Source organism: Pectinophora gossypiella, chromosome 29 (genome assembly GCF_024362695.1).
Source record: "Pectinophora gossypiella chromosome 29, ilPecGoss1.1, whole genome shotgun sequence".
Lineage (NCBI taxonomy): Eukaryota > Metazoa > Arthropoda > Insecta > Lepidoptera > Gelechiidae > Pectinophora > Pectinophora gossypiella.
This window is the reverse complement of record NC_065432.1, coordinates 1,546,315-1,563,184: the sequence shown is the minus strand read 5'-3', so window position 1 is coordinate 1,563,184 and position 16,870 is coordinate 1,546,315. Positions and strand designations below refer to the sequence as shown.

General features: G+C 37.4%; 2 protein-coding genes and 1 non-coding gene across 3 annotated transcripts; 2 read left to right on the top strand and 1 right to left on the bottom strand.

Annotated features, from left to right (window-relative positions):
* The first annotated feature begins 1,167 nt into the window (after positions 1-1,167).
* Trnav-uac (transfer RNA valine (anticodon UAC)) lies at positions 1,168-1,240 on the top strand. Its single transcript has one exon. It is a non-coding gene; the product is annotated as a tRNA-Val (tRNA).
* Positions 1,241-3,063: 1,823 nt separating this feature from the next.
* On the top strand, positions 3,064-13,555 carry LOC126379522 (venom protease-like). The gene is made up of 10 exons (XM_050028311.1): positions 3,064-3,206; positions 4,094-4,275; positions 4,994-5,081; positions 6,128-6,244; positions 7,110-7,186; positions 7,433-7,593; positions 8,960-9,151; positions 9,650-9,839; positions 10,705-10,862; positions 11,336-13,555. Exons 2-10 carry the CDS (start codon positions 4,215-4,217, stop codon positions 11,507-11,509), a joined length of 1,218 nt encoding a protein of 405 aa, XP_049884268.1. The 5' UTR covers positions 3,064-3,206; positions 4,094-4,214; the 3' UTR covers positions 11,510-13,555.
* On the bottom strand, positions 13,541-15,805 carry LOC126379604 (transmembrane protein 267). Its single transcript, XM_050028424.1, has 2 exons — positions 15,330-15,805; positions 13,541-14,742 (listed from the first exon to the last, which is right to left on the bottom strand). Exons 1-2 carry the CDS (start codon positions 15,609-15,611, stop codon positions 14,407-14,409), a joined length of 618 nt encoding a protein of 205 aa, XP_049884381.1. The 5' UTR covers positions 15,612-15,805; the 3' UTR covers positions 13,541-14,406.
* Between the last annotated feature and the right edge of the window lie 1,065 nt (positions 15,806-16,870).

The following is a 16,870-nucleotide window of genomic DNA, read 5'->3' as shown; positions in this document are numbered from 1 at the left end:
AAAAATATTTCTGTGGGGTTGGGTAGGTCTGTTGGATGCCAACGACCTTTTTTTTGACGTGACCGCAGATGGCTGCCGTTAACTACTTGGCCGAACAAATGGGGAGCGCGGAAGGCACTCACCCGGTACAACGTTTAAGACAACACGCCTGAGGGTGCCCAGTTGAGCGCGAACCTCGGCTCAGGGCGTCGTCTGAGAGGAAAAATATTTGAAAGAATTAATCGACCCTAGTGGGTCGATAGCGATAACGTTGTACCGGGTGAGAGCCTTCAGCGCTCCCCAACACTGATATTCTGCCAGTACCAAAGTTACGCTTATAACTACTTTGAACTATCGTGCCAACAAAAAAGTGTCGGGACTTACTTACAATAAATAAGCAAATATATACGTAATTATGAAGAAAATATATGAATTAAGGGATTACGAAAAATATGAAAGTATTAGTCAAAGGTAGATAGTATGCCAAGGGGTTAAATTATACATAATAGATACTTATATTTAATGTATTACCAACCAAAAGCCTCCAGCCAAGTCCTCACGCGATGTTAGAAGCCATTGAACTAAGGACGTTACGTATAGGACATAGAACCCTTATAATACTTAGGTTGAACTCAACTATTTTCTTGTTACCATAAAATAAAACTTCTTATTTATTTATTTAGATAGGTATACCAACAGTACACATATTGTGAAGTTATAAAATGCAAGCCTTAAATTAGTTTTTGTCTAAAATATATTTCTTTTATTCATCATCATCAATTTAAGAGCCACGCTCTTGTCGGTGCAGCATTTTCCATGCTACTTTTTTAGGGAAAAATAGGGCAGTGGTTTCCCTCTTGCCTTCCGCCCGCAGTACTCTGTCTGACGCAAGTAGGATGGCGCCCAGAGTAGTCTTATTACAAAGCCATACTAGGACTCCTGTCCTCCGCCTCTGAATAGACCTGACAGTTACTGCTGCCCTCTGTCAGGTTCCAGGTTACAGTCCCTGTGACTTGCCCCTTCCGTCCTTTTAAAACTTTTTCTCTTTTTTCGTTTATTTTCTATGTTTATAATAAAATTGGCAAATTGCAAATATAACGCCTACAATTATTTTACGAGCAAAGTACATTTTCTATCTATTTGCGGCACAGGAGATACAATACGACAATTTCACAGTAACTATCACCTGGTTCCGTGGTGTAGTGGTTATCACATCTGCTTTACACGCAGAAGGCCGCCAGTTCGATCCTGGCCGGAATCATATCTTTTTGGATTTTATTTTTTGATTTCAATTTTTATTCTTCAATGTTTTTCAATTAAAAGTACACGTTATTGTTACTTCTGGAGTAGACAGCGCAACTTTTTTTACACCTATTTTTTAACTCTTCTGTATTCAGTCTCATTAGTTACAATGTTTCGTTCCCGGAAAAATCCCTGTTGTTGTATTTTTCAAATAGTCTAGTTTCCAACTAGTCAATTTTTTTTTTGTTTTGGTTTTCCCCGAAGGGTAAGGCAAAGGGAACTATGCCCATACAGCCATGTCTGACGTATTTTTTTTCTTGATGATTAATGAAATGATGAAAGGTGATGATAATGAAACCTAAGCCCCCACCCTCGGAGTAGACTCCTACTCCGAACCCCAAACGAATTAACTCAAAAGTCCGCATAAACTTTTGAGTTATGAAGCGGCTTCCTGACACGAAGCGAAAATAGGCAGATACACTTTGTTCATTGAATACTCCAATATAATAACACTCGCGAATATCTTCCGACTAACTTAATGCGATCATTAACCACAAAACACCACTTCGTATTAATTATTTAGATTATTCAATGAAGAAAGCAACTGTCCCGTTCCCGTCTCCCGCCAAAAAGCCCCAACTAGTCAAATCAGTTACTTTTTACTAAACGTCAAAACACGAAATTACTATGGAATTTGTATGAAAAAGCACACTGTGACGTCATAGAAAAACGTGACAAAATGTCGGACTTATAATTACCTACGTTTTTCCTGATTAAAATTTATAAATAAGTTTAATAGAAGAAAAAACCGTTTTTTGTCACCTTTAGATCTGTCTTTATTGAGTAATTAGAATTTAATAATTTATCTTTGACCTAGGAAGTCTCAATTTTTAACCAGAATGATATTATTTGAAAGAAAATCACATTTAAAAGAATTTTATTTTTTCAAAAAGACTTACGCGGTTTTCACTTTAAGACACCGATATGCAAAATAACTACCTATAGATATATTTAACGCACGTTAAAAGTGCCTACCTACCTATGTGTGGGGAATCTTAAGGCCGGTCACATACTCGTACATTCGGAATTCCGTTTCGGAATTTCGATTCGAAATACTGTTTCGGGATTCCGTTAATATATCACACACATACGTTTATTTCCGTTCGGAATAACAAGGCTCAGTTGAGCGACGCTAGAACTTGAGTTCAGACATTTGGCATTATGGACGACGATTTTCTTATCGCGATAGCACTGTTGCTATACCTATCAAGGAAAAAAAAATACGTCGCCGTTACTGGGCCATGCATAGGCCATCATACGGAATTCCCAATCAGATTAAATTTCGAACGGAAAAAAACTGTAAGTATGTGGTTGATTCATAGATGTTGTATGGATTTAATGCGTTCGATATTACGAATCGATATTTCGAATCGAAATTCCGAAACGGAATTCCGAATGTATGTGACCGGCCTTATACTTACCTACGTTTTTCCTGATTAAAATTTATAAATAAGTTTAATAGAAGAAAAAACCGTTTTTTGTCACCTTTAGATCTGTCTTTATTGAGTAATTAGAATTTCATAATTTATCTTCGACCTAGGAAGTCTCAATTTTTAACCAGAATGAAATTATTTGAAAGAAAATCACATTTAAAAGAATTTTATTTTTTCAAAAAGACTTACGCGGTTTTCACTTTAAGACACCGATATGCAAAATAACTACCTACTTATAGATATATTTAACGAACGTTATAAGTGCCTACGTACCTATGTGTGAGGAATCTTAACAACAAGCAATCCGGTTTTAATAACGTATGTATTTGGCTTTAGTTATCCTCAACAAGTTATAAACGAAACACGTACATTGGAAATAACAATTATAATATTATTTAAGGTTATTTTCAGTGAATTAGTGATTTATTTTATATAGTTTTCTTTATTTTCTACTATAAGATTTGTATTTAGTGATAATACAGCGTTTTTCAGGTAGGTTATACAGGATTATTGATTTATATTTACGTTTATGTATTTGTGTGTTAGAATATATATTTTATTTTGGTTAAAAACTCAATGTGAAGAGTAAGAACCGTGGTAGCCCAGTTGTTAGAACGCTTGCCTCTCACTTTGAGGTCGCAGGTTCGAATCCAGCACAGGCCTAAACCAATGATTGTCGAATTTGTTTTCGAAGTCATGTTTGGATCATAAATGATTATCACGTCAGCGGTGAAGGATAACATCGTGAGGAAACCCACATTCCCGAGAAATGCATTTTCGGATGTATGTGACCTGACCTGTATTGGGCTGGTTTCTCTTCGCGAGTTGGAAGGCGGAGATGTGCAGGAATCGTCCGGCAAGGCCAGGGACTATAAATAGGATAACATCAAGCACCATCCAAGGTTCATTGCCCAGACTGTCCTATTTATAGACTAACTTGACGCGTTCGGCCCTAAGTAGCCACAAGATTTTTCATCCCCTTAGGGGCCGGTTTCCGGGATAAAAAAAAAACAAGAAAAACGTTTCGTGTTTTTGGGAACGTCCTTCAATGCGCTGTTGTTCAATCTACGGTAGTTGTACGGTTACGAGCATTAGGTAATATGTATAGTATACACTTTGGTACCATGTCACATTAACTTTTTAGACAAATTGAACTGTAACTCTCACTAAATGTGAAATATGTTAGTGCGACAGAGTCCTAAAGTGGGTACATTATATTGCTCATGACTGCACCTATATTATTGGAGATTGTGGTCAAACCCGAAACTATTAATTAAAAAAAAACTAATAACATTCAAAATACAAAACATGATCCACCATCTTTGTTTTTTTATAACTTTAATGTTAAATATTAATATTCACAATTTTCTTTTTTTCAGACCCCAGCAACCAATAAGGTCTTTAATATGAGGTCAATAAATCGCCGAGTGATATCTTAAATACCTCGCCAATTAAATACATCGTTAAATTAAATATTTATGGTACCGGTCTAACCTCAAAATGATAGCATATTTCGTGCCATTTTTCCTGCTTGCAACCTCCGTGGTTTCACAAAAATCAGGTAAAACCTTTTTAAATTCAAAAACATCCTTATTCAGTAGGTACCATAGTTAAAAACAGCAGTAGAAGCCGTGGTAACCCAGTTGGTAGAACGCTTGCCTCTCACTTTGAGGTCGCAGATTCGAATCCAGCACAGGCCTAAACCAATGACTGTCGAATTTGTTTTCGAATTCATGTTTGGATCATAAATGATTATCACGTGTTCAGCGGTGAAGGAAAACATCGTGAGGAAACCCACATTACCGAGAAATGCATTTTCGGAGGTATGTGACCTAACCTGTATTGGGCTGGTTTTCCCTTCGCGGGTTGGAAGGTCAGACTGCAGTCGCTTCTGTAAAATACCGGACCTGTCAAATCTTCAGGTTAGGTAAGCGGATCCTGTGAAAAACGGGATAATGCTAGGGAGATGATGAGTAGGTACCATAGTTCACCGTGAAGATAGGGTTCGATTCCCGGTGGGAACATTGTCGAAATCACTTTGTAAGACTGTCTTTTGTTCGGTAAGGATTTTACAGGCTTGAATCACCTGATTGTCTGAAAAAGTAAGCCGTTAGTCCCGGCTATTAGGCGTAAAAACACCTCCACCAACCCGCAGTGGCGCAGCGTGGTGGAGTATGCTCCATACTCCCTCCGGTTGATTGAGGGGACGCCTGTGCCCAGCAGTGGGACGTATAAATAGCCTCTTTATGTATGTAAATTATGTTTTACTTCATCAACAGAGGGCGACTCCTGCATAGATGGGTACACCAATAGTGTGGGGAGGTGCGTACGCGCAGAGAGCTGTCAGTCCGCGCAGACTGACTTCCAGTGAGTTGATTTATTTATTTTATCGAAGTGCAAAATTGCTCTCAAACCACACCCCGGACACTTCATACAAACAACCTCGTTTTCACAGACACTTACACATTGAAGTTATCGTACACGCGCATCTTTGCGCAGCGGTTTGCATACCAGCGAGATACCTTTTTGATTCGCCCGGGTTATTCATTCATTTACTCATTCTTCCTTAACCCTTTCACGGACAGAGATCATGGGTGATGGATGGTTCATAATAGGTAATATTATGACACTTTGGAATCAGAACGTCATTAGACGTTCTGTCCTTGAAAGTGTTAAATTAAGAGCTGTCAATCATCCGTCCCTTTCCTTTTCGGCGGATAAGAAAATGACAGGTATAACTTAAAGTAAAATTAGGAGGTGTCTGCAGGAATCGGAGCCAATATTTCGTAACGAACTCAATTATGTTCAATATTTGTACTGAAAGTGAAAATACTTACTTACCTACTATTCCTATTTTTTTACGCATACAAAACAGTATTTATATTAACTAGTGGATCGTGAGTCGTTCAGCAATTTCCTATGACACAAATTCATCGGGAAATACACATAAGTACATACATCAACTCACGCCTATTTCCCACCGGGGTAAGCAGAGACTATGGAATTCCATTTGCTTCGATCCTAACATACTTCTCTTGCTTCCTCCACATTCATCAAACATTATGCACTTACTTTTATACACGCAAATGTCAAATTGCAACATTGCTTTCTTAGATGAATTGCTTCAATGTGGCCACTTTAACCCCCCTGTTATAACTTACTAGTTACTTGTTGTTAGTACTATTCAGAGGCGGAGGACAGGAGTCCTAGTATGGCTTTGTAATAGACTACTCTGGGTGCCATCCCACTTGCGTCAGACAGAGTACTGCGGGGCGGAAGGAAAGACGGAAACCACTGCCATATTTTTCCCAATAAAGTAGCATAGAAAATGCTGCACCGACAAGAGCGTGGCTCTTAAATTGATGATGATGATGTTATAACTTGGAGCTTGGAACTTGTTTGATCATCCTCAGGCAGAACGGTATCCGGCCTACATTCTGCGCGTACACCTTCGACAGTGCCCTGGTCTGCTGCCGCGACGAAGGCTCCATCCTGCAGACGCAGACCTCGCGACCTGCTGTCGATAACGAGTAAGGATTTTACCATACCGTCTTTTTTATATCTATCACAACATTAACTCCAACAGCATGAACAACGACCTCTGTGGTCCAGTGGTTGAGCGCTGGGCTCACGATTCGGAGGTCCCGGGTTCGAATCCCAGTGGGGTTTCACAAAAATCACTTTGTGATCCCTAGTTTGGTTAGGACATTACAGGCTGATCACCTGATTGTCCGAAAGTAAGATGATCCGTCGGAAGGCACGTTAAGCCTTTGGTCCCGGTTACTACTTACAGATGTAAGTATGTAGTCGTTCTATGAGCTATGTCAGGGGCCTTTGGCGGCTCAATAGTAACCCTCCACCAGGGTTGATGTGGTTGGTGCTACCTCTCAGCCCACACGACAGAAGAAGACAAGATGAACTAAGTACCCACACCTCACCGAGCTATCTGTTAGACCAAAGTGATAGGGGGCCGTCCATTAATCATGTGATGTTTTTTTTTTTTGGCATTTATAAAATATTGTTCAGACTGGTTTGTCAATTTTATTGAGAGAATTTATTGAACGTTTGGAATCAAAGGGGTCATTCAATATTATTGCACAATTAAAGGATTGTACAATATTATTGTAGGTGTATGGGGCGCCAGACACGACGTTCGTCTTCTCTTTAATCTGTTCCATGTAAACTCTTCTTGGTCTTCCCCTTCCTCTCTTTCCAACAACAATTATAATACATTGTTTTAAGTTTACGCGGTTTTTATCATAATTAAAACACATAATGCAACTTGCAACAGTGTCGAAATATCGGGAGTCTCATATCGCCATTTAAACGCGGTAAGAACCCGTTATTATGTGTTTTAACAATTATAATATTATCCTTGTAATGCTTATATTCCAGCCGACCTGTCTGGGGTAACCAACCGGGCACCAGCGGCCAGTCAAATAACGCGAATAGAAAACGAGTTAGCGAGCGAAGTAAGTAGTAGGTACTTACCACACCCCGGACACTTCATACAAAACACCTCGTTTTACACAGACACCACACATTGACGTTATCGTACACGCACATCTGTGTGTGTGACGTCTGACGCCATACGATTCAAGTCTAAACTATTTTCGAGGGGGGTGAGGTAAACCTAGCTCAGCCGCTGGTGGGGAGCGGAGAGTTGCCGTTCTATACGTAGTATTATTCCTTATTCTGTGGTAATCTCTCTCCCCCAGAATGCTCAGAATACAGCCGAGGAGTCGTGGAGAAAGTGGACTTCATCCCGCTGCTGCCAGACCCGGAGACACTGTCCATATCAGCGAGCAAGTGCGACTACACCAGGGTCGAGCTCATCGTGGGCGGGGAGAAGGCTAGCCTGGGAGAGTTTCCTCACATGGTGAGATCTTCAGACGCGGCAAAAACTTACAAGAAATAATAATAATAATAATAAAACACTTTATTGCACACAAATTCACAAAACATTTACAGGATAAACTTATTCTAAGGTGGGCAAAGGCGGCCTTATCGCTAAGAGCGATCTCTTCCAGACAACCTTCGGCACAGGATATTATAGTACACTTGTACAGCTGCAGTGTAGCGCGCAAAAAAGTAAAATAAAATAAGAGAAAGAAAAAATAAATAAATAAAAAATATATATATATATATATATATATCACTATAAATATATACATACAATGATACATATAAGTAAAAATAGAATATTAGTTGCAAGACGATGATTTAGCCAAGAAATAATAGTGCAATTTAGATTTGAAAATAGCCAATGACTAAATGAGAAATGAAGAAATGAGATAATCATAAATTATTACAATAATTATTACAATGAACGACATAATTAACAAAATAATGTCAAAGAAATTAATATACAATATTACAATTTATTTAAATTGATAACATTCAATGTCAATATTACGGAATGTCAACGTGATTAAATAAATATATCAATTAATTATTATATTACATTTATAGTCAAAATAATCTTTAGTGGTACCTATGTTAAATGCAGTTTTCACTAACACAGTTGAGTCAACCATTATAGACGGCGATACGGCTCACCTATCACGTTGGTCTAACAGAAAGCTCGGTGAGGCGTGGGTACTTAGTTCATCTTGCGATGGATGTACCTCTAACGACCACAATTTGGATATAGTCGAGAACTTGTCAATCAATCAATCAAATCAATTTATTTGCGAGAACAAATAAAATATAAAAAGGTGTTACAATTATTCAAATAACAATGTTGTGATGTGTTCGGCGTGCATGCAGGCGTACAAATATACTTAAAAAAAATCATAGATAATAATAAAGAAATGGTACATTGAAAAGAAATAATAATAATAATGTAAATTATTATTATTAAAAATAATAATAATAATACTGTCTTAAGGGGCCTCTACGTGTTGGCTTCAGCCCCAGGCACGCCTTCCAAAAGTCCGGGCCTCCATACCCCGAGATATGAAAAAGACATACAATGATAATAATAATTAAAACACATAATAACGGGTTCTTACCGCGTTTAAATGGGGATATGAGACTCCCGATATTTCGACACTGTTGCAAGTGCCATGATCACGGGATGACTGATGAGATTGGAGTGGAGTAGGTAGATCCATAATTTTTCATATTTTTTTTATGATAATAACCGCGTAAACTTAAAACAATGATAATAATAATGTAAATTATTAATTAATTAATAATAATAATTTATTTTCGTGTTATGTGATTTGACTTTCTTCTTTCAGGCAGCAATTGGGTGGTCAAATGATGAATCCTACCAGTTCAACTGCGGCGGCAGCCTGATCAGCCCGCGGTTCGTGCTGACAGCCGGCCACTGCATCAGGGATCCTCGCCAGCAGAACCCCGAGCCGGTGGTGGTGCGGCTGGCGGACCAGAACATTGACCCCACGGTCGACGACCGCGCCAACCCCGTTGATGTAGGTTACTCTTATCAGCAGGTAGTATTATATGATCTGTGCCCAAACTATGGACTCCGACCCAATGGCATACGTATAGACCGGCAACTCTTCGCTCCCCACCAGCAGCTGAGCTAGGTTTCGTCATCAGCCCATTAACGTCCCCACTGCTGGGGCACGGGCCTTCCCTATGGATGGATAGGGAGATCGGGCCTTAAACCATCACGCGGGCCCACTGCGGATTGGTAAATGTGAGCTAGGTTTACCTCACCCTAATAGCCGTTTGACGTCCATCTACGTAGATAGCATTCGAATCGTCTATTGGTCAAAGCGCTCAGTATAAATAAATAATAATAAAATAAAATAAAAAACAAAAATAATAATATAAAATAAAATAAAAAATAATAATATATATATATATATAATATAATAAAAAACTACTTTTTTAACAATTTTTTTATATAATATGTATATAATTCGCGGCGCGAGAATGTTCCCAAAATTTCTCACTGTTCCCAGGTCCCCATAAAGCGGATCCACAAACACCCTGAGTACCAGCCTCCGAAGCGGTACAACGATATAGCGCTACTGGAGTTGGCGACTGACGTGGACTTCGAAGCCAACATCCGACCAGCGTGCTTGTGGACCCAACCAGGGTTCGGAGCCTTCGACCGAGGCATCGCCACCGGCTGGGGGGTCAACGACACGCGTGAGTTCGGCGCCCTATGGCACAGCTATGTCAATGAATACCACCACGGCTATGTCAATGAGTACCACGGCTATGTCAATGAGTACCACGGCTATGTCTATTTATTTACTTGAAGTAAAGCCACATCACATACATAAAAACATTTTTACATTTAGAAGGTTACGATATTGTATCTATTAATATATAAGATGACAATTACGGCGTAAATAACTTATACAATTAAGGTTAAGTATTATGAGTACCACGGCTTTTTTATGTTATGCGAGTGTAGGTTTGCCTCAGACAGCAGTAACTATTTGGCCGGAGAAATTAGGTAGTGTCATAAGTGAAAGATAATAATGGAATTCAAATTAGGTACTAAATAAAGACAGATCTAACGAAAAATATTTTAAGTAAAACGTAATAATAAGTCCGACATTTTATCACGTTTGGCTATGACGTTACAGTGTTCTTTACAGATTCCATTATAATTTCGTGTTTTGACGTTTAGTAAAAAGTAACTAATTTGACTAAGTGTAGTTGGAAACTATTGGTGTTAAAATGTGTGTGGAAATGTGTGTGGATTATTTCACCACTCGCAAACTGTATTAAAGGAAACGCTGATTATTTTGCCACTTCGTATATAATTCGGTTTAAGTAGATAATTACAAACGTTACAAACACGTCCGACAATAAGAGAAGTTCGATGGATAGAAAATTAATTTAAAAATAGTAAAGAATGAATATTTTATATAACCTTTCTTTTTAAAAGGTATTTTTATGTTGCAATTGTCAACAATTGGGTTCGCCGGCTTGGTTCTCAAACAAGGAATGTTGCTTCTCCAGTACCGGACTTGCACCAATGAGTGTATTTTCTAATTTCCAGGCACCAAAACGACTTCGAAAGACCTGCAGAAAGTCTCCCTCTCTCTACTTGAGAACGACTATTGCGGTACTCTTCTGCCCACCAACCGCAACTGGGCTGGCTTCCGGCCGACGCAGTTGTGCGCCGGAGAACTCCGAGGGGGGAAGGATACATGTCAGGTACGTACCTCAACATCTCGTCGGTTAAACGGAGACAACGTGAGAAGGGGATATTTTTTTTGACGTGACTGTTTGTAGATTTGCCGCAGATGGCATTAACTACTTGGCCGGACAAATGGGGAGCGCTGAAGGCTCTCACCCAGTACAACGTTTAAGACAACAGGCATGAGGATGCCCAGTTGGGCGCGAACTTCGGCTCAGGGCGTCGTCTGAGAGGAAAAATATTTTCAATAGTAACCCTGAGACCAGGGTTGATGGGGTTGGTAATTCACCTCACAACCCACACGATAGAAGAAGAGAGGGTACCATCATGTTCCGGCCAAGTAGTTAATGCCATCTGCGGCAAATCTACAATGAAATGAAATGAAATGAAATGATATGAAATGAAATGATATGAAATGAAATGAAAATTTATTGCAATAATTGTGGTAAAAATGTTTAATGTTTTATAAAAATGTTTACCTCACTTCCAGGGTGACTCCGGGTCTCCGCTGCAAGTGGCGTCCAAAGACAACCAGTGTATTTTCTACATCATTGGCATCACGTCGTTCGGTGGCGAGTGCGCGAGGAGTGGCCAGCCTTCAATCTACACTAGAGTGTCAAGCTACCTGGACTGGATTGAGGGTGTCGTGTGGCCTGGGGAATAAGCTGGTGTACTATACAGCAATGAGGGGCCTTCCAGGCTACGTTCTCCAAAAGCAATACAGGGTGCATGGGCGGATCCCATGCATCTGGGGTGGGAGCATGGGGGCCGTGACCACCACCCCTAAACCCCCCCCCCCCCCCAACGATTTTTTTTAATTTTTATTTTATTAGGCACACCAACAGTTACTACAATAATTCATGTATAAATTACATTTCAAAAAACTTAAAACTAATTGCGTAACTAATTACAGGTGAGCACCGCATGCAACAGAAGAGAATTTAACAAAAACAAACGATGTTTGTCACTCCTCAAACATTAAAAATATATATAATATAAAAATAACAATAACAGACTTTGTTGAAACTTCACAAAAGAAAAAAAATAATAAACAAAAAATACGAATAAGTACATTAAAAAGAACATACGAGCCAAATCTATGATTATAAACTGATTCGCGGGCGACCAGCGTAGCGATCAGCCATCTTCAATTTCAATCACTTTCAGAATTCCTTTGAATTTGATTGGTTGAATTGACAACTCTCCTATATGTTTTCATATTTCAGCCAATCAGAGAATAGAATTTCTATTTGTCAGGAAAGAAATTGAGTTAGATGATCGCCCAGCTGTTTAGTTAAATAAAATAGAATTACTAATTGAGAGTTTCACACAAAGCGCTTAGCATTGTCCTTCATTATGCGCACTGCTTAGGAGTGGAACTCTCTGCCGTCTTCTGTATTTCCCAATGCATAACCCGGGTGCTTTCAAGGCCAGAGTGAACAGGCACCTTCTGGGCGAGCTCCATGCGGGCAAGTCTGGGCCAAGAGCAAATCCATCAAAGGTAAAAAAAAGGTATACTTACCCAAAAACAAAAGTAAAAGATGGATACGTGTTATCCATGAGATTAGAAGGCGAAGACAACTCTGTACGGTCACGAGTACTAATATGTATACACTTTGAAACCATGTCACATTAACTTTTTTGTGAGCATCAGAATGACTGCCCAAAATGACAGATCAGCTTTAAAATATTACTAACATCCAATACCTTTTAGCTACTATTTAATACCTTTGTATAGATATTTTCTACCTAATTAATAAATAAGAAAATTAATTTAAAAAATGGCCAGTCATTCTGATGTCTGAATGACCACCCACATTTAGAATCTCCACAAAAAGGCCCCGAAATGTAATTTCGCCTACACACAAGTTTAAAAGCTGATCTGTCATTTTGGGCAGTCATTCTGATGCTCACAAACCGTAGGTCTCATTAAATGTCAGATATGATAGTGCGGCAGGGTTCTAAAGTGGGTACATGATATTGCTCATGACTGTACAGCGCGTATTTTTTTTATAGAACGTACCCTGGAAAGTCGCTCACTTACACCCGTATCTACTTCCTGGACTCCGTCCTCAGTTGAGACGACCTCAAGGTCTTCCTCGAACTCAGCTCAAAATCGATATTCTTACACGCCTCAACCTAAACTCGAGTTAACTCCAGTGAGACATGACGTTATTATTTTCGTATTATTATGTTGGCAGTATGACATACTCGACTCCAGTGAGTAAAGTCCTCAAGTCGAGGGCGTAAATGTCAACTTGAAATACCAAAATGCTCAGTTGACGCCGAGTCGAATGGAGACTTCTCAGGTTGATTTAATTTGTTTTTATAAATAAATAAAAAATCGTTTATTTCGGACAAAGTCCATAGAATGTTAGTATACAAACAACTTATAAACTAGTGTACGTAGGACATTATTCGGGCAATCATAAATACAAATTATAGGGTGAGAAGCTCCATCCACCTTTTTAGAAAGGGGGAGTCCCACCTGGCTCGAGTTTGCGTGAGAAGCGACGCACAACGTTTCCGCATGATAATTTTAAATTCGTGTGCTGAGACCGATGACAACACTGTAATATCTTATAACACGCAACATTCACGAATAAATATTTTTGTATTTAAAAGAGTTGAGTGAACATCTTAGAAAACGGGTTAGGTTAAGGTTTTATATTTTTTATATCTAAAAAAAGTACACTTTATACATGAAAAAGAGTTTTATTTACTTTCCTTTTTTTAACAAAAATAATTAACGATTTAAAAATTAAAAAATACGTATATAAAATTAAAAAGACACAAAATCGCAGTAGGCATTGAAACAGACAAGACACACACCCGTAATCCTTAATAGGGTGGGCAGAGCCACAAGTAATCAAAGACAACTTGCAGCCACTGTTGATACGAAGTCCTAAGATGGATATGATGAACCTTATGGTGACAAGGGGTCAGCCTATCGCCCAAAACAAGTCTTCAACTTCTGTCGGTTTTTACGACATGCCTGGGAAGATAAGCAGCCTTTCTATGGTTTATACTCCCAGCATAGAATAAAAATTAATACTACATACAAGGTGTTAGTGACATCGTAAGGAAAACTTGATTCAGGCCATGATTCTGAGTTGATATCAAGTGGAATTTTCCGTCGCAAAATCCATGTATTTTTTTTAGTTTTTGAATTATTTTCAATTCTATACTTTTGCGATGGAAAATTCCACTTGATATTAGCTCAGAATAATGAGCTGAATCATCCCCCTCAGTATTTGTTATGATGTCACTTACACCCTGTACAAGTACATAGGTACAAGTAGATAGGCTGTAATGTTAGTGACACCGTAACAAATACTGAGGGGGATGATTCAGCTCATTATTCTGAGCTAATATCAAGTGGAATTTTCCATCGCAAAAGTATAGAATTGAAAGTAATTTAAAAATAGCAAAAAAATACATGAATTTTACAACGGAAAATTCCACTTGATATCAACTCAGAATCATAGTCTAAATCATCCCCCTCAGTATTTGGTACAGTGTCACTAAGATCTTGTAGAAATCTATTACAATATTTTAATGTTAAACCACCATTTTATAGCCAGCATTAACGACATTATGCCTGTAAAAACCATTTTCCATGTAAGTGAATATCTTCGCATAAATATTAGGTAAAATGCCTATTAGAGCTACGTATATAAACTTGCTTATTGGAGGCGTATGCCCAAAAGGATACAGCCATAGGCCTCGCCTGTTCCCATCTCTAATATGGTGACTAGTATATGCAATTATAATCATAAAAGTAAGTATGTAAATATTTAGTTTTTTAACTACATAACTGTATAAGATGAATAACAAAGATACGATGAGCCAAAATGTTGTACAGTGGAAGATTCCCCGTTTCAAATTGTGCATGTCCTGTGAAAAATAAAATAAATGTTAATTTACTTGTTGTAAATTTACAAAATATCTCATGTTATTTATATCTATCATATTTATTTTTTTATGATATCATCATGATTATTAGTTAAGCTATAAAATAAAAAAATAAAAAAAAAGAAAAAAAAAGAAAAAAATTAAGAGACAGTCATGTTCACACAGAGCCGGTGAGTTATTATTTAGGCTATGTTCCCCAAACACAATATAGATGGCGTCAGATTCAACATAATAATTACCTATTTTCACATTGCTCGGGTATATAATTGTTCAAAAATATAAATTAATGGCAGGGGCATAAATAAAAATAATTGTTGCTTGATATTTGGATCGCATATGGTATTATTGTGGTAGGTATTTTGATCAGAGAAATGAAGAAGAAAAAAGGAAAGGAAAGACAAAAGAAAGGAACGGACGAATGGAGGGAGGGACGGATGGAAGATGTGTTATGATAAAAGATGCATAATATGTCTGTTATCCATGAACTTAGTACGTTGCGTGGAAAGTCCCTTATTTTATCATCATTTCAATATTTTTTTAACTTCAATGTTAACTTTGGTAGAGCTTACCTTTAGATAAATAGATTTTGCCTCCATAACGTGATCTATATCGATGAATGATGACAGTATTGTACAAAATATAATGTTACACACACTAGCATATCTGCTTATTGATATTTCATGGGTGAAAAATAATGTAGCTGACAACAGACCTATGCTAGCATGCACTGAACTATCAGCAAACGCACGAAAAACTTGTGAACTTGAGTATTTTGATTCAAAAACAATATAATCTCCCGTTATTGCGGTCAAACATAAAGATAAACTCAGTATTATTTGTAAAAATCTCATTTTTTGGTGAGTAAAATTGGTGCAACTTTTAAGTTTAAATAAACATGAATTTTTAGTTATTTATACAGTAAAGAATTTTAGAATACTATTTTTATAAGTCTTTTTAGTTTTTCCAATACGTATTTTAAGTAATATCAAACATTTTGCTCAGCAAGATTTGTTTTTATAATTACGATTTGTCACACATTTTAAGTTGTGTGCGTTCAAAACCTACATGGCGTTTCAATAATAATTAACATGAAAAATCTTTTTTTTTCACCAGAAACTAAATTTTGGGCTGCAAAAGTAAAACTTAAAATAAATAAATACTTTTATTGGTTGGAAAATATTGCTATATTCTATTAACGTCTATTTGTATTGTTTATTTTTGTTTTATTCGTCTTCCATTTGTAATACTTCTGAACGGAACCCGTCTCGGTTCTTTTTCATAGCAATGACCTCATCTTGAACTGCCATGAAAAGAAGGAAAAAACAAAAAACAAAGAAACATAACATGATTCGGTATAATATAACCATAATTTATGCAACTATTCTCCTGTTAGCAAAACAAACAAATATAAAACCAGTATGGGTAATTAAAAAAATACCTACATCGCTTTTTTTATGAGCACTACTGTTTTTAACGACCCAATTCATTACCTATTATAGCTACTGCTAAATGCATTATCTACCTATTTCTATTAAATGAGTCTAACAATACCTATATTTTCATTCGTTAGATTAATTACAAAATAATTAAGTACTTTCGTCTCTAGTGTTGTGATACTGTCGATAACGAAACTATCGATATATTGAAACTTATCAATATAAGTATCTACCTATTTCAATAATCATACTATTGGTTTGGTACATACAGTACTATATAACTATCGACATAGTAGGTCGATTATTTTATTTTATATATTTATTTATATGATCGATTAATAAAATAAAAATTATTAACAGTGTCAAAAATCTCCACTATAATATTACGAAAATTAGAATGACTGTCTGTTTTTTTTTCACGGCTAATCCGCTGGACCAATTTGGATGAAAATGAACTCAAAAATATATAATAACATTAATAACACACAGACGGACGGACTTATAAAACTTTGTCGAGAGCACCAGTACCTAATCAAAATCACGAGCAACTAAGTGCATAAACTTCTAAACGGATTTTCAGTGCCTAAAAATAAAACTGAATCATAAAACTAACAAGCAAAACATCCATACACCACACCTAGAAACAGATTAAGAGCATAAAAATGTCGACAATA

Bases quoted from the DNA above. Each gene is read 5' to 3' on its own strand.
- LOC126379522 (XM_050028311.1), top strand. From the start codon at position 4,215: ATGATAGCATATTTCGTGCCATTTTTCCTGCTTGCAACCTCCGTGGTT. The intron at 5,082-6,127 runs GTGAGTTGATTT...GATCATCCTCAG, and splicing joins TCCGCGCAGACTGACTTCCA to GCAGAACGGTATCCGGCCTA. The intron at 9,152-9,649 runs GTAGGTTACTCT...CACTGTTCCCAG, and splicing joins ACCGCGCCAACCCCGTTGAT to GTCCCCATAAAGCGGATCCA.
- LOC126379604 (XM_050028424.1), bottom strand. From the start codon at position 15,611: ATGAGATTTTTACAAATAATACTGAGTTTATCTTTATGTTTGACCGCA. The intron at 14,743-15,329 runs GTAAGCTCTACC...TATTTTTCACAG, and splicing joins CAAAATCTATTTATCTAAAG to GACATGCACAATTTGAAACG.